This window comes from Boleophthalmus pectinirostris, unplaced genomic scaffold (assembly GCF_026225935.1).
Source record: "Boleophthalmus pectinirostris isolate CB_2022bp ecotype Guang Dong unplaced genomic scaffold, ASM2622593v1 HiC_scaffold_410, whole genome shotgun sequence".
NCBI classification, from domain to species: domain Eukaryota; kingdom Metazoa; phylum Chordata; class Actinopteri; order Gobiiformes; family Gobiidae; genus Boleophthalmus; species Boleophthalmus pectinirostris.
Genome location: NW_026571360.1, coordinates 1 through 20606, shown reverse-complemented (window position 1 = coordinate 20606; position 20606 = coordinate 1). Strand labels below are relative to the sequence as shown.

The following is a 20606-nucleotide window of genomic DNA, read 5'->3' as shown; positions in this document are numbered from 1 at the left end:
TTTGCCCTACAGTCTAGGTTTTCATTAGTAATCTAATGTTAAGTTGTGTTTGAATCATAGTCCTTTGTTTTATGGCTGTTTTATGACATTTTTAGTTGTCTGCTGATTAATTAATTATTCATTCAACCTGATGCTGGTAAAGTTTTATTCATTTTGTTCATTAAATTATATTAGGCCCATCTAGGCCTATGCTGAAAGCCAAATTATAATCAATTTACAGACCACAGCTCCACCTTAGTGACCACATTTTAACAACAACACCATACGACTCTTCACGGTGCTTTCTCTGCGCTGTCTCCGTATTGATCGCTTTTACTCATAGCCTCCTGACTTCATGCATCTCACGTCTGATGGGAAGAGCGCTCTGGCTGCAGCGTTTGCCCGTCCTTCACCGCAGCAGCATCATAATGACCATACATCACTGTCTGCGCTAATAGGAAATCACTTTGCCGCGTGCAAATTAGAATACCAAATGTGCAAGGTAGGTTATATTTATGTAGCGGATGGTAAGTTTATTTGCAAAGACATTTCTTCTTGATAGAATTTTCATTATAAGACCACGTGTGTTTTTACGAGTTGGCGCTGGGACATAAATAACGGAAAGAGCGCTGTGAGAAAGATAGAGGGAGGGGTACATGCTTGCCTCGGATCAGCTGTCAAAGGAGCGTGTTTCCTCACCAGGGCAAACCGCACTCTTCCGGCCAGTGTACAGAGCTGGAGCCGTCTGCGGAGCTTGGAGGGTCCCGATGGGAGACTACACGGAGGGTTGTTCATCTGGCGGTCCTGACATGTGAGAATTATACGGTCCTGCGCTGCCTCTAAGGTAAACCACAGACCAGACTGTAGCAATGGGGAAGATGGGACTAACTTTCAGGGTTGAGTTTATATTATGATAGTCGACATTTGAAGGGGCAGTATGTTTCATTCTGATGCACCTTTAAATAGCCTATCCATTGGCTTTCAGGCCAGTCTGTTAATAATAAGGATTACTTCGGGAATTACATTTTTTGGTCAGATGTTGAGATGGCATGTAGAATGGGTCTAGATATTTGCATGCATGTTTTGCCTGTTTTTTTTTTAAACAATGCTAGAGACTGGAGCTGGAGATTGGATTATAGGCTAATACTGTGGTCTTGTTTATGCTAGAGCAGCCATATTCAAATCTAAATAAATGTCTTGTCACTTCATTCAATCACTGATAAATGTGGATATATTGAGAAAGAGAAATGTGATTGGATTGTATTATCTGTAAATCACCTTAGGCCTAAATATCATACATACTAAAATGAGGTTTTATGCTGGTTCAACAATAACTTATAAGGTGTGCCATCATGCAGATAATATTATGTATTATTATTACATTTCCCTCATAGTGCGCCTTTAATGAGTTGATATGACCTTGATTATACCCTGATCATAGGCTAACAGTCATTGTTCTGTGTCACCTTTAGCTCCAGACTCTGCTCTGTGAGGACCACATCCATTTGCTCAGACCAGACTTAGACTCCACTGAAGATGGGCATGTCTTGCTGTATTTCCCATGATGCCTCTGTGGAACTGCTCAGAAGGAAATGCTTTATTGTACTCTGTCTGCTGTTACTGATGCCTTCATTGGCTGCTCTGTTATTTCCAATGCCCCTGGACTGCAAGTCCTGTGTGTGTGCCAGTAACATCATCAGCTGCTCGAAGACAAACCTGACCCAGATCCCCACTGAGCTTCCGCCATTCACGGCTGTCCTGGACTTAAGCTTTAACTCCATTGGTCGGCTGAAGGCAGACTGGACTCCCAACAGACTGGGGCGTCTGCACACGCTGCAGCTCAGCCATAATGGGCTGCACTTTCTCTCTACTGAGGCTTTTGTGTACGTGACCCGGCTGCGTCTTCTGGACCTGTCCTGCAACAACCTGAAGCAGCTTGACGAGTTCATTTTTGAGCCTCTGGAGCACCTCGAGGTGCTGCTGCTATACAACAATAAGATCACTCAGATTGACCGCTCAGCTTTTGCTGGCCTCATGAGTCTTCAGAAACTCTACATGAGCAACAACCAGGTTTCTCGCTTCCCCCTGGAGCTGGTCAAAGAGCGCAGCCGACTTGAGACTCTGAAGCTGCTGGACATGTCCGGGAACAAGATCAAAAACCTGCCTCTAAATGACCTGCAGGAGCTGCCAGCCTGGATAAAAAATGGACTGTACTTCCACCGAAACCCAGTGCCCTGCAGCTGTGAGCTGTATGACCTGGTGGCCCGCTGGTACACCATGGAGCTCAGCTCTGCCAAAGACTACAAGGACGAGCACACCTGTGTGCTGCCAGGCTCAGCCAAAGAGAAGATGGCTGTCATGGACCTGAACAAAGTCTACCTGAACTGTAGCGAGGTCATGGTGATGAATAGAGAGTCCTTCCTGGAACAGTTCCTGGTTCTGGACTGTGACACCCGTCAGAGGAACGTGATCAAGAGCTGGGTGCTTCCTGGGAATGTGCCGCTGTCCCCAGCTCATAAGACGGCTTTGATGCTAGATGACGGGAGTCTGCAGATTGGCCCACTCACAGCTGATGACTCTGGGGTTTACACGTGCTATGCCAGTGGAGAGTCTTTCAATGAAACCTTGTATATAACAGTATTGGTGTTCAATGGCACGATGAGTGGGGGGCTGGAGAACCTGAAGACCGCCTACACCACTCTGGTGGGCTGTCTGATCACGGTGGTCTTTGTGCTGATTTACCTGTACCTTACACCGTGCCACTGCCCCTGCTGCCCGGGACAAGACCTGGAGAAGACTGATCCCAGAGACAGTCTGCACTCCTCCACCGTCAGCATTGCAAACAGGGCCCAGGACAACACACCATCACCAATGGGGGGCCACACCTTCTCTTACAAACATGTGGGCTTCATGGAGGAGCAGCTGAAGCAGAATGGCCGTCTGAACCCAATTGGAGAGGAGGATGAGGAGTGGCAGGGCGAAGCCACAGATAGACACAAGTCTGACATAGGCTCAGGCTGCTCTGGGCACTTATATTCTCCAATGGTGGTTTAGAAATCACCTTAAGCCTCGTCCAGGCACAGAACACAATGGTAGTGAGTAAGTTCTTAAAAATATAAAAGGTTACATGTAGCTATATATATATATCATCTTTCCAAGTGTGCATGATGACATTTGGGATGACATTTGAGTTTACTTAAAATATTTCTACTCACTGAGAATGCTGCCTGATATGTTTATGCAGAGCTGCCTCGGGTCAGTTCATCATGACTTTGTTCTGTGTTTCACATTCCTGTCAGGGTACATTGTACCTCACAGTTGTAACTCTGTGAGGAATGCTCTTATGCAGTGAAGATATTTTACAATTTCTTCAGGTGGACCTCACATCCAGTTATATAATGCTCACTGTTTTTTTTTTTTAATTACATAATATTTTATTTTATAGAGCAATAGATGAAGATAAATATTTAGCTATGCAGAAAATAATTTTGAAACAGCAATATAGTATGTGAAATTGAGCATTAGAACTAGAAACATCCAGCCATCAGATAAAAAGAAAGCTAAGGATTTATCTCTATCTTGACTAATAGTAATAATTATAATACATTAGTTTTATATAACACTTTTCAAAAGGAACTCAGATGCGCTTTACACAGGCAAGAAAAAGACTACTTACACTTGAGTACAGGCACAAAGGGTGTATGGAATCCCCCAAATTGGCATCTGTTGTTTTAAAAGAGAAAACTGAATTCTGTCTTCTCAACTGGGTAAAAGCTTCAGACTGAATTTTCTTTTGCTATGAATCCTACCTGAGTGACTTGGGGATTACACAGACATTTTTTAAAAAGACTTTCAAATGAATTTATTTACAATTTATAATTTTACAATAATTGCATATATTGTGACTTTTAAAATTTGAGTATTTTTATGCAACCTTTCCATTTGTTCAGGCTTGGAGCAGCACGAACAGTAGCTTCTACTTTTAGAGTAGCTAATAGTACCTCTGTGGACATAAAAAGTGACCACATGCTTACTTTTTCTAATTGTAAAATTAAACATGTTACTTGTGCATTGGGTCAATGTAGAATACTTGGAAAGCTAAAACTTTACACAAATGTTGTTGGCGCCATATTAGACAGCTGATTTCAGCCTGAGAGCAGAGGGCCCAGGAGACACTACATCGACAGAGAACAACATGAAGGATTCTGGGTATTAGAGTTCCACTCATTCAGTCTAAACTGTGGTCAGAAATAGCCTCTTACAACAGAGCAGTCAGACAGTATCACATTTATATGGACAAACATCAACATTGCCATTAAAGTGCTTTCTAAATGGATTTATAGGATTCTATAAAGCACAGCCAAGATGGTAGCCATATATCAATATACCCTACCTAATTATGCAGCTCTTTTATGCAAATGAACTAATCACACATCAACATTATGACCACTGACTGGTCAAATGAATGACGCAGTGGGGAGTTATCAAGCAGCTGGTGAACATTTTGTCCTTGAGTTTGACAGAGACCAAATCAAGATGGCTTAGCAACCCCACGCCAGAGAAGGGCAGTCCAAAAAGGGGACAGTAAAACAATGTGATGCATGCGGGGAGTTCAGCTTCCAATATTTGCAGTTGTTAATTTGTTAATACGGGTTTTAACAGACAATAGAATAACAGTGGTCATAATGTTATGGTTGGTCAGTCTTTAGACAGTGCATTGAATGTTGAATGAATTTATTATTACCAAAGAATAACCCATCTTGTGTTACTGTATTGCCTTTGTATCTGCTATACTGTGGATCATGTGTGCAATGACATAGTCTATTAAAAGTATTCTTGACTGTTGCTGTATTCTCCTTATGTTGTAAATATGTTCAAAAGCTATTAAATAAACCTGCCTTGTTGTTGAAGTTCATGCAGTGCAGCCTTGGCTTATGTTTCACAGTTACACTAATGACATTGTGCTGTTCACTTGAGGGTGAAATGGAAGAGCCCACACGTCACTGGAGTGGAAAGAGTTGGGACAGGGAATCCGATTATCGCGTGTGTATCTGCTTCATCTGTTCGTTGGCCCTAAAATTATAAGTATCCTGTCCTGGGACAGGAAGCACGCAGGGCTGACTTGATACAGACGGAATAATGCATTATGTAAGGTGACAATTCATTTGAGGTCACAGTTCTACAATACTTAAGAGATTTTATCATTTCTTCTCTACAAGCAAACTTCTCACTGTAATTGTATAAAAATGTGTATCTCAGTAAATAATGTCTAAGCCATTGGGTGAAGACTGGTTTGTTCAAGACTAGGTGGAATATTGACTTGTTCCCCAACTGATGTGGAATAATCATACCTGATACCTTCTTGCTTTGAGGCACAAAGGACAGTGTAAAGCTGAATTGAATTGGTAAATCTATCCATCCACTAAAATTGGTCTGTACTGATCTTAAACTCTTCTTAAAATAGTCTTCTTGATAAAGATATGCAATACTATGTGGGCCCTTAAACATGCATGAGAGCATAGTGAATTCACAAAGGTTAAGAAAATTCTTGATAATCTTTCTGTCATATCTGATCTGTCTAAACTGTTACAGACAGGCAAGAAGATGAATCAATGTCAAGTGTCCTGCTCCCTACTGCACTGCACCAAACTAAAAATTCAGACTGACCCTGCTTGCTTCACTTACACACTTACTCCTGTACAGAATAAACCCACACAGTAAACTGGGCATTATTATTATAAGAGTTTGTCTTAGTTTTAATTGAACCGAGTTACCAAATATAGCATAATTATTAAATGGCAGATTATTATTAGAAAAGCGGAGAGGGGAGATCTCGTAAATCTCACAGATGTGGAAGGTGTGAGTGTTTGCAGTTGAGCTGGTAGACGTGTAAATGCTGAAGATGAGTCATTCCAATTTTAGACCCCTCCCGAAACATTCACACGAGGAAGGTTGCAGTCCCGAGGGCCAGGCGCCATCTAGTGGAAGGCTCTATATCAACCCTGAATGACTTTGCTGTTAAAAGTAATGTACATTTGAGATTATAACACCAGTAGTAGAAGTAGTCAAGTTAGCGCTAAATACAAAATAACAACTTCTGTATCATTATTTCTTACTGCGAGGTTATCATTTACAAGCCCTTGGCAACTTTTTTTTTTTTTTAAACAAGAAAAACACATCTAAACAAATTAAGCATTTCATATAAGTATTAAATGTGCCTATTTTTTCCAAGTTGAACTATTGAGTAGAATCTAGGGCAACTTTACACAAAAGCTTCAGTTACAAGACAGACAATACACAGGGTTTCTGTTCATGGTGTTTTTTTTTTTATTTAAAATATGTTTAGAAATAAATAAGTGTGAATTTAAAAGGGTTTAACTTTATACTCACCCCAGCATTGCCTGCACCAGCAGCTTTGCAGAACCTGGAACTAAACATGTTTGAATCACAAATTATACATAAACAAATATTTACCAAAATATTTGAAATGTAATGAATGAAATTTGTCAACCACACCCACAAAATTAATACTTCCCTGAATTGGAGGATCGCTGCAACACATAAGCTACCCTATGGGCTACATTTGGGAACATATTGTAAAGTTTGTTTTTCACTTGATTGTAAAATCTCAGTGTCACTAGATGAGAGGGTTGAGGAATGTTCAAATTGTATTTGCTATTAAACTAAATTTCAGAATAATCTCATGTTGAAGATTGCAAATAGGTTTGGTTTATCCTCGCATTTCCAATTTCTAACTAAGACAATTTGATGAACTGAAACAGAAAATTGTTACTAATTAAATTTTAGTTACACATCACCGGGCCACATTTACAATCTTAGTTATGGATGTGGAGCTGTGTTGGTACTTTGTAGGTTAAAATGTTATAGCCATTGGGCCAACAGCTACAGCCCATTATTAATACAGGGTTAATTCGTGTGTTGATGTAGTGATACATACCAGTGCTGTCTACTTCAAATACTTTACCATGGTTACGCACTAAGCACACAGGGGACACTGGAATCTGGAGAAGGGTCCTATGTCCTGTAAACATCTTGGTGTAGTTTTTGCTTCTTGTTTTGCAGCACAGTACATTTGAAAGTATCTTAATAAATGTTTATATCTACAGTCGACTGTGTTGTTCCAATTTAAGGCAAACAAAGCTGTCTCAGGGTCACGATTTTCTTCCCCATCAGTTGTATCTCAAGTCTGACTAGCTCCTTTCACTCCAAAAGCAACTAAACAAACGTTAGCATTGCTCCTTCACAGGTGCTCTGTCAGTGCTCCAGTGGGCCAGAGCAGGAAATGGCTAGTCAATTAAGGAACCAGGAAGTCGAATACTGAAGTTTGTTATCCGCAGCTCCAGACAAGCCACATCTGAGCAGTAATCATATATCTACAAAAGTATTCTAGGGTTAGGCCATTTTCAATAGCACTGGCCTCATGAATAGCTCATGACAAACTGCAGCTGTCTTCCCTCTCGCTCTCCTCCTCGAAAAGGTTCCAGAAACACAAAAGGTCACAAATCGGTCTTCCAAGGCGGTTTCCCACGAAAGAGCAAATTTATTGAGACAAAAGGTATGTAAGTGCATGTTGCACTTTTGTGTTTCTCTGACAGTTACTTCTTGAGCAAAGATGTTCTCCATATTTCTCTCCAGAGCATATCCTGAGTATACAGCAATAATCATTCTCATTCAGACAAAGTACTTAAATCAAATGAAAACTTAATAGTCCATTAGAGTGAACAGTAAACTGTTGGTACGGTTCACAAATGTCCATAGTTCATATTATTGATCTGAATGATTGTAGGAAATATATTCACATACTTCTTTAGGAACATTACATTTTACACAATACATGCTTTGTTGGGGCAGCTATATTAAAATAAAAATATTATCAAATTTTTTATGCTATAAGACAAATTCTGAAATAAACAAAATAATATCTCTGTATTAGATCTTTTAAGACTTCTAGTCATCGCAAACATCGCTTTAAATCAAAATATGTTTTTTGAACATATATGCCAGGTAATAAAAATAAGACTATATACTTACTAGGCATTTTGCACTGGTGATGGACAATTGTCTTATGTAGGTAATGTATTGTCTTAATGCAGTGCAACACATTGGGTTTAAATTAAGTATAAACGCAAAATCAAAACCTACAATAGAAATGAATCTGGTTAAAATAAAATTGTGTTGAACTGCATTACAGTGTGCAGGCACTTACTCATTTCCTCTACAGTAGTCAACAACCAAGGAGTAATGTTTTTCTACTTTGATATTTCACTCTGTCCAAAAAGTCAAAACAAATATAAAGTACTGCGTTCTTCTATTGGTGAAGCTTTGGAGATTGGTTTTCTCTCAAATGACAAAATGTAATCAAAATAAATGAATCTTCTACTTAAATCCAATATTAAGGCAATAGAGACATGTGGCATTGAGTTATTTTGAGTTTAGTAAGTACCATTACAGTCATGTACATGTCCTGATTACAAAAAGAATATTCATAACTGATAATTATTTATGTTATCAAATCTGACCCAGAATCAGCCCTAAGGCACAGTGCAGTAAACAACCCCTGACAAAAGATCAGTGTAAAATACTCAGGACGCTCCTCTGATTATGACCATGACCATGCAGTCCTCCTCTGATTTGGCAAAGGCTTTGGCCGCAGCATCTACAAACTGCTGCGAGAACTCACAGGGAGGGAAAGCATGAAGCACTCCAGCGTGGTCCTTCTCTCGAGAGTTGCCCCCCACAGGGAGGCTGATGATGCCGGCCGCCTCCTTCTGCTTCAGATAAGACACCAGGTTTTTCAGTGGCCGCTCTGTGGAGTTGTTGTCTGCAGCCTCTTCAGTTTTCCCTGGAACAGCCAGGAGGATGGAGTATCCACCAGGACCCGCTGCTTTGATGCGACGAGAGACTTCATCCAATTTAGGCTGGTCCAAGCGCAGTCGCTGTGCGATCTTCAGCTGGGACACAGGGCCTCCAGTGGAGCCCTCCACAAGCAAGTTGCTGGCCAACTCTAAATCTCCCTCCAACAGGTGCAGCGAGGTGGGGAAACTGCTGTTCTTCAGCAGCAGGACACCTTGCCACACCGGGCTCAGCTTCTGTGCAGTCCGTTTGGAGGCCTGAGAGGTCTTTGATGAGTGAGTGCGGTCTGCGCGCTCATCCCGTTTGCTGGGGCTTTTACCAGAGTCACTGGTTCTGCGGCTGTGCTCTCGGTCCAAACTGGGTCGGCTTGGGCTGGAAGTCCTTCTCCTCTTCTCTCCAAAGTCATGACTGTTCCTCTCTTTGACAGGAGAGGGCCGACCCGAACGAGGCAGGCGCTCAGAGTCACTGTAGCGGCCGTCCCGGCTGCTGCCTCCAGGGCTGCGCTCTAATGAGTTACCATGGCGACGTGGGACATAGTCATTGTGGTCTGGAGAACGGTCATGCCGCCACCCGTCCTCCAAATGTCTCCTTTTGCGGCCCACGTCACGGCTCTGTAGGTCTCGCTCATGCTCAATGGTCCAACAGTCTCTGGAATGACGGTCCAGGCGGTCGGCATGGTCAAAGGGGGGTCCTCTCATGCGCTCATGAATGTTGAGGCCGGACCACTCAGGGGGGTATGGGTCTCTGTCTCTGAAGCGAGCTGGAAGAGGAGGAGACCTGTCCCTTAGTCTTACAGAATCTGGTAGTCTATGAGCAAAGGGCTCTGGGACCAGGTCAAAGTGGGACACTGGCAGTGGTAGCTGTATGTACGACTGTTGCTGGTAGCGCGATTCAGCTTCTGCAAAGTCCACTCTGAGTCTGCGGTCTGGGCCTCCCAGTGGAAAGCTGCGCATGTGAGTCCAAGCAGCCTGCGCTGCATCCAGACTCTCATACTGGATATATGCCCACGCCTCCCCCTTTCTGTAGTCTATAGTCCTAATAGTCCCAAAGCGGTCAAACTCTTTGGCCAGAGCAGCAACGGGGACCCACGGACCCAGTCCTCCAACCCACAGTCTGGTGGTGGGCGTGGGCTTTCCATAACCGATCTTTATGGGGCTGTGACCCACAACCTTCCCAGACATGGCCAGTTTGGCTCGATGGGCCATGTCCAGGTTTTCAAACTTAATAAATCCATAAGTGTTGGACTGGCCTCGCACTGCTCTCTTTATGTCCACCTCTGTGATGACTCCAAAGCGGTCAAATGCTCTGCGCAGGTCACTCTCAGTCAAACTCACGTCGAGGTTTCCCAGAAACAGAGTCCGGTTTGGCCTTTGTCCGTCCTCAGAGTTCAACAGGTCATCATCACGAAAGCATTCGGGAATGAACGGCGGTCTGCTGCGATTGTCATAAAAGTCTCTGTCCCGCTCCAGGTCCCTGAGATGCGGCGGAGCAGGCGGGGGCAAGCGACCCAGGGCTAACTGCTGAAGGCGGTAGTCTCTGTAGCCTACAGGGGGCGAGAGCGGCCTTTGAGGGTGCGAGGGTCTTTGACTTGGGAGAAAATTGTCTTTGGAAACGGGAGAGCGGCTCCTCCTGCGGTTTATGTAAACAGTCTCAATTTTTAAAGGACGATCATACAGCACAAGGCGTCCACGAGCATGTTTGGCTGCGCGTGCGTCATCTGGTCTCCGGAAGTTGACAAACGCTACTCTCTCATCGTTTTCTCGGCTGATTTTAACACTGACGTCCCCAAACTTTTTAAACTCATGGAACAGCCCGTCCTCTATTTCTTCGTCATTGAGCTGATTGCCCAGTTCACTTATTTTCAAAGTCTTGTACTCACATTCCGTGTTAGGCAGAGGCCGCGAAGCGGAGCGGGCTTCGGGAGAAATGTCAGCGCCGCCGTGCGTTTTTGCTCCATAGTCGTACCCGCTACTAGTCCTTCCAGATGAATTATGCTCCATGTCTCTCATGTCTCTTTTATCTGGGTGTATATTCCGCCTTGAAGAAGCACCGCTTTGGACCGAGTTGTTGCTACCAGATGCTGATATGGTTCCAGCTTTCTTGCCGCTCGAGTGGCTTCCTCCTCGGTCTCTTCCTTCATCCGGAGCCCGAGCGCGTTTTTTTATTGGCGATCTCTCCTTCCCTTTCATTTCCAAAGGCTGAAGTCTTTCGAAAACTTGATGTTAAATGTCTAGATAGTGTTCGGTTAGATCCAAACAAACTTGATTATTTGTTGCTTCTTTACTCACTCAGATGGGCGACACGTCCGCCATCTTAGATCTACTGGCATTACTGTAGCGGAAGTCCCACCTCTTCACTGTAACACACAAGTGATTGGCTGTCAGGAATGTCACGTCATTTAAACTGAAGCCCATTCGCTTATTATAAATATGGGTGCGGCTCAGTTTTGGATTCAAAGTACAACAGCAAAAACGATTTGATAAGACCTTACTATAAAACCATAAATAATTGAGTCAGATGATAGCAATAATCATATCCTTATTTAGACATTTTAAAGAGTTACCCTCTTTAGTAGGTAGGTCTCTAGCAGAAATGTCACACCTTAAGGGTGAGACTATCCAGTACGCATACTACACGTACTGTGACTTTAATGACTACTTCAATCATTTTGCTTCACCTCAACACTAATGTAAGCTCTCACAGTCGAAAGTCTCTAAGTAATACGTTAATTTTACCACCAGATGGCGGTAGACCCTATATACATATATATATATATATATATATATATATATATATATATATCTGTTCAGTCCTCACTCTCTCTCTCTCTCTCTCTATAGCGCACGCGCGCGCGCGAGAGAGTGAGAATAGTTAGATAGATAGATAGACAGATATAGGGAAGCAGACCGAGATAAGTGTAGGCTTATGCTTTGTAGCTCTTTAAACTTTTACATAAAACAGTATTCTGAAAACTTATTTCAGGAGGATTATATTGACAAAAAATAGGGACAGGAGCTTGCCCTTGCCCTAGTGGGTGGACTGGCCCATTTTTGAGACACCATCTGTTGGAGTTTGTGACAACAATGCACTAATTTCTTGTCTTCTAACCATAGTCCTTGAAAAGCAACATGCTACAATAAGTCAAAGTTGTTTTTTTGTTGTTGTTTTTTTGTCATTGTTAGTCTAATTTTCAGTAACTAATAATAGAAATAATAATAAATACACAAAAATACAGGCTTTTTAATAATTAATGGTTGGCATTAATTATGTTGTCAGAAAAAAAATCAGTTTTGATTACAATATTGCTGTTGATAATACTAATTGTGGCACTGAGTATTGGGGAGTGTTTTGTCACTACAGCACCCTGTTTTTTGTGAAAGGTGTGTGGAAAAGAACTGCAATGTACCAAAGGCCACCATGACCTATTTTTACCAGTGTCAGAACACCTGCACACACCTGTAACCTGATGCATCCTAAATCTATTACATTTAGGTTCATTTGCTGTGGATAAAGCTATACCTCTTCTTCTCAACAATACTTGATTGACTATTGTCATATACGGCTATGAGTCTTTTTAGGATCTGAGTTTGACCCAGAGCACAAAATCCCAGGGAGCACAAGGAGGGCGGTAGCACAGGGGAATATAAACAAGCTAAAGTGGAGGAAAAGTACCGGGGCTTTGTGCAGATGCAGAAGTAGGCAGTGAGAGGGAGCACATATATGAACCTGGTCAGAGGGGCAGAGAGTAAAATAATGGAAGACAAGGATCAAGGTGAACTGCAGAGGATGTCAATTGTGGGGATTTGAGATTTGGAAAAATGTCAGTCAGGAAACTTAATAGATTATACAAAGTTGTCTTGAAATAAATAGTGATCAAAGGATAAAGGATACATTTCTCTCTGTCTCTATTCTAATGGGACAGTGTGAACATTTGCTAAACAGAGGGCAGCTGAGCAAATAGTTTCAGGCCTCATTACTAATTTGATAATGATAATTACTCAAACTATTTACTAGAAATTTCATGTTGTTATCCAGGACCAAAGGTCAAAATATTGAATCTTCAGTGTAAAATAACAATAGGCAAATTCACACACATTCTTCCTCTCTCCTAAAGGTAATGATAAATAAATAAGGATTATGAGATACACCAACTCATTATAAAGCCTCATGGCTACAAATATATGATCCATTCAAAATTGGCAGCAAGGACTGAAATAAGTCTAACTGTAAAAGATAGGAAATAGCTCTACATTATAAAATAAATTTCTTTACAGGTTTGGTTGGTGCCATCAAAATTCACTTTATATTGAGTCAAAGCATTAAGGAACTGATGCTGAGGACTGAGGAGGACCCAGAGAAAGCAGAGTGATCAGAGTCATATGATCTGAGGTTGCTGTGGTAACTGTTCACATCGTCAGTTCTGAGAAGTGCGTCAAAAAGTGGGACTCAAAAAGGTCAAATTGCTGCAGAAACACAGCAGGGGGTCATGTTTTCCAATCACCTAGTGTGAATGCTCATCTACAAAGGGCTATTTTGTCCAAAGTGTATGTGCATCTCTGGTAAAAAACAAAAACAAAAAAACAAGTACACTAAGCAACACAAGCCAAATTAACATTTGTTCTGTCTAATGAGGTTTTGTTTTTGGATGACCTGACATTGAAATTGTAAATGACCTTGAATAAAAACATCCATCTATAGCCCCTGTTGTATGATGATAGAGGTCATGCATAGTCCTGAATGAATGTCATAACAACATTAAAGTTGCAGGTCATATATCGTGAGGGTTTGTTAGAAAAATGTGTAAGGATCTGACAGAAGCTTAGACAGAAAAACTGCACATGGTCAGAATGACTAATGGTTTGTGGATAAGATCTTCTTTTTCTCTGTAAAACTGAAGATTATTTTGGGTGATTTATTATCAGGGCTGTGATGTGTCTGCACTGTGTGTCCTCTGTCACAATAGAGAACTCAGACCACCAACGCATTTCCTGTAATACAACTGACAAATGCAATAATCTATTCAGATGCAAAAGTAAAATTAATGTCTTCTGTAGGCTGAACGTTTGATTATGTCTATGTACTTTCCAGCAGGGATGTGATGATTTATTTTTAAAATTTAATACAATTTTGATCAAAATATAGTTTTACTCAGTGGATATAAGAAAGCTTTTTCCTTTTGTCTGCAACTTCCATCCCTCCACATCAGAGGTATTTTTTGACCCGTTGCCCTGTTTCCCCACAACTTCTTCTGACATGTGAGGACTTTTTAAGTGCTCATGTAGAAACAGTGTGTTTTTACCCCTTTCATCTAGCGGTGACACGCGGCGCGTCAGAGCACCCCTCCTAAGGTGGGAGTGGATAACCTTGATAGCATCTGTCCCACTCTCATCTGCCCATTCCACTCTCCAAAAGAAATTCTCACAATAGTGCTAGGCTACATGAATTTGCACCTATAGTTGATCATTTTTAAACGTAGCCTACAGTGCAGCGCTATGTGCGTCACGTTTGGTCCACTCCACCCCTCCCTCGCGCGGATGTTGGCGGGGAGCGGGGCAGCAGCATGTGATGCTCCGTCCTCCAGTGTCCTGAGTCCGCTCAGGTCCAAACACAGTCATAACAGCGATGCATCCGGATGAGTCCATGCCTCTGTCTGGATAGGAGCGTTAATTTCCATTGAAGCACAAGAACTGCACAGGACGCATAAGAGTTTTAGGTAAAACTTTTGTGACTTACTTTTTATTAGGTTGGACTACTAAACAGGGTAACTGCTTTGGGACACGGGCACGTGCTTGTTTTGTTTTGGTCATATTTGTTGATGTAATTAACATTCTGAGTTCTCCTGCATTTGTCTTTTAGACAGCAGGTGCAGTATACTCTGCTACTTATTCAGGCCTTTGAGGGTCACTTTGACATCAGGTTTGTGGCGGAGAGTGGCGGAGAGTCAGAGTAATCAATAAAAAACAATAAAAAGACTGTTACCCAGAACAATGTTTATATACTATATCATATTCGGTCCAGGAGCAAGTGTCATTCAATCAGGTGCACATCATCGCTAATTGAATGAGAAATTCAAATGACTCAATGGTCTTAACGTCTGATTGGTGGGTGAGGGCATGGATTGTCCACGTGGCCTGAGCGTGTCTATGTTCATCTGGATTATTGGTGTTGTTTAGGGCTCTGTTTACTTTCCTGAGTGAATGATGCAGCAGTGATTGATATTACGTGTCTTGGGATTGGAGAGAGAGAGAAAGAGAGAGAGAGAGAGAGAGAGAGAGAGAGAGAGAGAGAGAGAGAGAGAGAGAGAGAGCAATGACGTTAATGTATACCACACAGGATTATAAAGAGGAGAGGGCTGAGCAGCAGTGCTGGTGAATGGAGCCGGATTATTGCATAATTTCCACATGCTCACATCTGCAATAGATATGAAAAGAACATCTTCAACACAGATTCTCAGATCATTTGGGATGAAATGTTGTGCATGTCTAACAATGTTTTATAACTATAGCTGTAAGACATACAGCAAAGTCTGCATGTAAAATTGTGAAAAGGCTATAGAGCTATGTAGAACACTAACGAACATTAACATCTGACCCCACTTAACTTTAGAGAATAGTATTTCTGTTTTCCTGAAGGCATTCTTCAGGTGAACTGGTGAACACCTTTGTGTATAACGGTATTCAGGACATCCCAAACTACATGGGGTAAATCTGAATGGATGAAAAATACTGCCAGAGGATTACAGGATTTAGAGGGAAAAGCCTCACTGAAGTTAATCTTGTAGAACTGGTAAATTGAATGGAACAGTTTCCTAGATTGGTAATTTTGGGTCATGAGATTCAGTTTTCAAAGACCAAAATTGAAGTTGAATTAGGTGTGATTTTTTTTGGCACCACAAATAGAGTGATTTGTAGTGTGTCATATTACAGGCTTAATTGAGTGCCAAATGAAGGGACAGTGCTGATACCTTTGCCAAAGAAAAAATCAACATTTTTTCATTCTTGACATTGAAATTGGTTTTAGGATCTTAACATTATTTTATGGTAGGCCTGGGCAATTAATCAATTTTGAATCATTTTTACTCATCAATAATTGGATCTTTTCAATTGAGAGGTCTACAGTCAATCCTTTGTAAGTAAAACTATGTTGTTCGGAGCAAATTTTAAAGCCACATAGGCAAGAGTCTTATTTATGTTCCTGAAATCAATACTTTTTATTTGCCATATTGCTCAGCCCTATATTATGATGATGCAGATTAATGGTCCAGTACATTTAAATTCATATGAATAATCTGGTTCAGAAATGAACCACTATTGTGGTGTATATATTCCTTATGCTTGGTTTATAGGCCTACATTACATTATATGCATATCTTAAACTACATTTCAGAGAATGACACAATAATACTATAACCATAAAAAAATATATATATTTTTTTTGCAGATTCACTACAGTGGCCCGGAAAAGAGAGCTTTTGTCTGCAGAACCTCTTAAGCCCATCTGACTTGGTCCAGTCCCAGATCGCCCCTCACTTGACCTCCTGATGCCGAAGAACAGTAAAGTGACGCAGAGGGCGCAAAGCCATGAACATGTGACTGAATCTGTGGCCGATCTACTCGCTCACGAAGAGCCACTGGACTATAAGAACAGCTCTCTGAATGTTTCTGGGAAGAAGGTTCCTCAGATACAAGTCCCAGATAATGAGGAGCGTCCCGCCTGGAACAGCAAACTGCAGTACATTCTGGCCCAGGTCGGATTTTCTGTAGGACTCGGTAATGTGTGGCGCTTCCCCTATTTGTGTCAGAAAAATGGAGGAGGTAAGTCAAACATCAAATTGCTTCAAGTTTTTGCATACTTAGAGCTCCATTAACCAATCACATACCAATATACTACAATGAAAATAATTGTAATAATGCATCAGTTTGATCTTTTCTGGGCACTCAGAGATGCTTTACAGAGTATTATTCATTCACTCCACACTCAGTGGCAGACTGACAGAAGCAAGGCCAGTCTGCACCATCAGCCCCTCCAACCACCACCATCACTCTCACACACCACTTTCTTCCTAGGCAATGTGGGTGAAGTGTCTTGCCTAAGGACACAACAAATTTTTGCGCCTCACTGTGGCACCTGATTTTCCCAGCAGTTTCTCATCCAAGTTCTAACCAGGCCCGGCCTTGCTTAGCTTCTGAGATCTTTGACAAAGGCTTTGACAAGCTGGTAGGGCCACAATAAAAAATAAAAAATACAGCAACAATCATATTTAAAACACATTTTTCAGATTTTTTTTTTAATACAACATAATCCATATTTCAGCACAAAATAAACATTCACAGTCACAACCAACTATTCAGGACAAGTCTAATGTTGTCCGATTTATGCAGTTTATTCAGAATGGATACCTGCTGAAATGAGTATGGTTTCTTTCTATACAAGTTTGAGTAGTATCTGGCTATCGATTATTTTGACAACTGGTCAGCCTTTAAATTTTTTGCATGCATTCCACAAAAACATTGGAATAGTTATAGATTAATAGATTTTTAATAAATTGTCTCAATCTTCACAAGCTAATTGGTCCAAAAGCTACTGGTCGACACATGCATGTGAATGACCAATGATCATTCATATCAACTCTGACTTTGATTTGGTACAGTAACAGCACCTCGTACCAAGGGACCTCTATGTAAAAAAGCATGTCTAAATATAGCTGCTTCATTGATCTGTACTGCAGCAGGTCAAACTCACGAAACACCAAACAAAATGAGCGTAATAGTATACCACAGTCCAGCTAGACTTCCCCTGAGATTCATTTGATGCATATGTTAATCTATGGGCTAACAGTGAAACAGTGTTTGTTTTACAAATACAACATAATAAATACAACTAATGAGAACTTACAAATTGCAGACTCATTTAGCCCAAGGTTATAGTGCATGGACAAAGGCTATTTTTCACTGTCCAATTTACAGACTGTGGGGCTATTACAAACACATTAAAGCTGTGTGCTGTGGACACTTACCACTGTGTCTGCTCTTTCCTGCATAACCATGCCTTTTACTCTCAAAAGATCATTTGTAGAATAGAATGGAAAAGAATATATATTCATTATTCACACATATCAGATAACATAAAGATTGCCTGTTCTGTCCTCACTGCTGTTGTGTCCATGGGCAAGGCACTTCACATATACCTTTTCTTTGTGTATACTTTATTGTGATTTATGGTGTTAAGAGTCACCATATCTGGCTACATTGGGGAAAATAAATAAATTTGTACTAAATTGTAGAGCAACTTGTTTTGACATTCAGTTCACATATCCAATATTCAACAATATACAGTGAACACATAGTAACACAATCCCCTCCATGTTTTAGGAGCATACCTGGTGCCGTATTTTATCCTACTCCTCGTTATTGGGATTCCACTGTTCTTCCTTGAGCTGGCTGTGGGACAGAAGATCCGCAGAGGGAGCATTGGTGTCTGGAACTACGTCTGTCCTCGTTTGGGTGGGATTGGGATGTCCAGCCTGATGGTGAGAGCTTTTATTACACAATAACCTTATTAATGACATGTTTCTTTGTGATGAAAAAAAAATAGCATTCAGTGTCTCCTGGGCTATCAGACAGAAAAAGTTATATACTTCACCTTGCAAGATTTATTTAACTGAGAAATAGGGGCGTTTTACTGTAAGTCTGTTCATGTAATAGCCGTATTGTTTACTCTAGTACTGTTGTCCATCTTTACACATATGAGATAATGTAGTATAGTACAGAAAGTCAATATCACCATGAAACTGATCCTGACCCAGAATGCATGTGGAGTCAGTGTGTCTCTCTCCAGAGCACTTGTTCTATTGAAATATCTGAGAATCAAAGGTCTGCCTTCCCTGAGCAAAGACACTGCTGCAGAGCTATAAATATCCTGCCCATATCACTGCTGAAAGGAGAGCACTTTAATTATTCATGCTTTTCTCAGCTTTATTTAGTCTCTGTATGATAATCTTCATAAGATACCTAAGAATGACAGCAGATTGGCTTGCTATGAAAAAGCCTTGTAAAACTGTGAAATTATAGGTGTATGTAACTTTTCTGGTAGAGGATCTGCCACTGGCTTCTGTCCAGGGAGATCAGATGTTAATGTTTTGCCTAGAATGTTTCACAGTATGGCATTGAACCCATCTATCTCCATGAAGTAGGTCATGTCATCAATTCAGTTGGATTTGAAGAGAGGTGTGCCCACAATAACACACACTGATTATATGCAAGTTCATTTTCAAGCCATACTGTGGAACATTCCAGACAATGCAATTACATCTCCAAATACATAAAAACTGTGATTTCACTTATTATGCGATTTAACTTATTTTCTATTGTTTTGCAGGTGTGTGGATTTGTTGGGCTATACTATAATGTTATCATCGGTTGGAGCATCTTTTACTTCTTCCAATCATTCCAGTATCCTCTGCCTTGGAGCGACTGTCCAATAAGGAGGAATGGCACACTTGCCAGTAAGTCAACAAATGCAGAGTTGGGTAAACAAAAATTGTAAAGTTAGCGTACTGTAAAACACATATGCTATAATAATAATAAAATAGCATTTTTTCCCCTGAAGAATTCTCATTGAGGGGGAAAGTACTAAAAACTTTCAAATCTTTCATCTCAAAATAAACCTTTAATCAGTTTGGTTTACTCACAGCAGTAGTCAAGCAGTTAACCCAAGTGAAAGTGCTTGGCCTACTTGAATTACTCTTGTACATATAAAAAGTATTTTAGAAGTAGAACAGTTCTACTTCTGGTCATATTTCAAAACCACCCATAGTACCCACACTGTAATATTTTGTATATTTTGTCATAATTAAAATGACCTAAACAACTCCTGTGCAGCCTGTGCTGTGCCACTGTGAAAGTGTGCACATCCTCGCTGTTAAAAATGCAGTGTCTTGTTTCTTTTCTGTGTACTCTGTGTATCATTTCATTTCCCCAAGAGATTCATAGTGCTGCCTCTGCATGACCTTGTTTAGCTCCCAACTTCAAGAATCCAAAGGTTATCATTACCTCTGCTGGGTTTTTATTTGGTTTGCTGGTTTGGTTGTTAGCTTGTTAAGCAATTGTTATGCAATTCACTTAAAATCAAGTTCTTTATACTGTGGTGGGCTACCTGCTTGTCTCCTCAGAGAAGTGGATCCTCCTAGAGTCAAAATGAGCATTCCACAGTATGGAATTAAACTGGTGGCATGGTGCTTGTTTACATGGACATAGATATCTTTAACACTCTACTGTGGAACATTGTTTATCAAGTGCAATAATTCTCCGACAGTGTCAAATAAACTAACGTAACCGTTTGTTCATACCTGTCCTATTGCTCACCTCTTTCTGTATCCTCTTTGTTCAGTTGTGGAACCAGAATGTGACAAAAGCTCAGCCACCACTTATTTCTGGTACCGTCAGACTCTGAACACCACAAGCACAATCGCAGAGAGTGGAGGACTCAACGTGAAGATGACTCTGTCTCTGCTTGTGGCCTGGATCATCGTCTGTCTGGCTGTCATTAAAGGGATTGCCTCATCCGGGAAGGTAGGGCATGTAACGAGAAGGCCAAACACACAAATAAGGATATGACCTAAATCTGAACTGTTTTATAATGAAATGCAACCTCATTTTTGGAAGGGATTAAATGTGTTGTTGTGTTGTATGTAGCATTGAGACACAGCTATCCAGTACGAGATCAGTTTTTAGGTGTAGTAATCATAATAATAC

General features: G+C 41.0%; 3 protein-coding genes across 3 annotated transcripts; 2 read left to right on the top strand and 1 right to left on the bottom strand.

Moving 5' to 3' along the window:
• Nucleotides 1-1515: 1515 nt before the first annotated feature.
• Nucleotides 1516-3033, top strand: LOC110168786 (amphoterin-induced protein 1-like). The gene has a single exon (XM_020934273.1). The coding sequence runs from the start codon at nucleotides 1516-1518 to the stop codon at nucleotides 3031-3033; it is 1518 nt and encodes a 505-aa protein (XP_020789932.1).
• Nucleotides 3034-7520: 4487 nt separating this feature from the next.
• Nucleotides 7521-11209, bottom strand: LOC110168589 (RNA-binding protein 15-like). Its single transcript, XM_055162214.1, has one exon. It carries the CDS (start codon nucleotides 11040-11042, stop codon nucleotides 8583-8585), a length of 2460 nt encoding a protein of 819 aa, XP_055018189.1. The 5' UTR covers nucleotides 11043-11209; the 3' UTR covers nucleotides 7521-8582.
• A 3222-nt stretch (nucleotides 11210-14431) lies between these two features.
• Nucleotides 14432-20432, top strand: LOC129411426 (sodium-dependent neutral amino acid transporter SLC6A17-like; the record flags this gene model as incomplete). The annotated part of the gene is made up of 5 exons (XM_055162215.1): nucleotides 14432-14566; nucleotides 16294-16667; nucleotides 18225-18382; nucleotides 19231-19357; nucleotides 20242-20432. Coding segments are annotated over exons 2-5 (750 nt in total), but the record flags the coding sequence as incomplete, so codon positions are not given.
• Nucleotides 20433-20606: the final 174 nt, after the last annotated feature.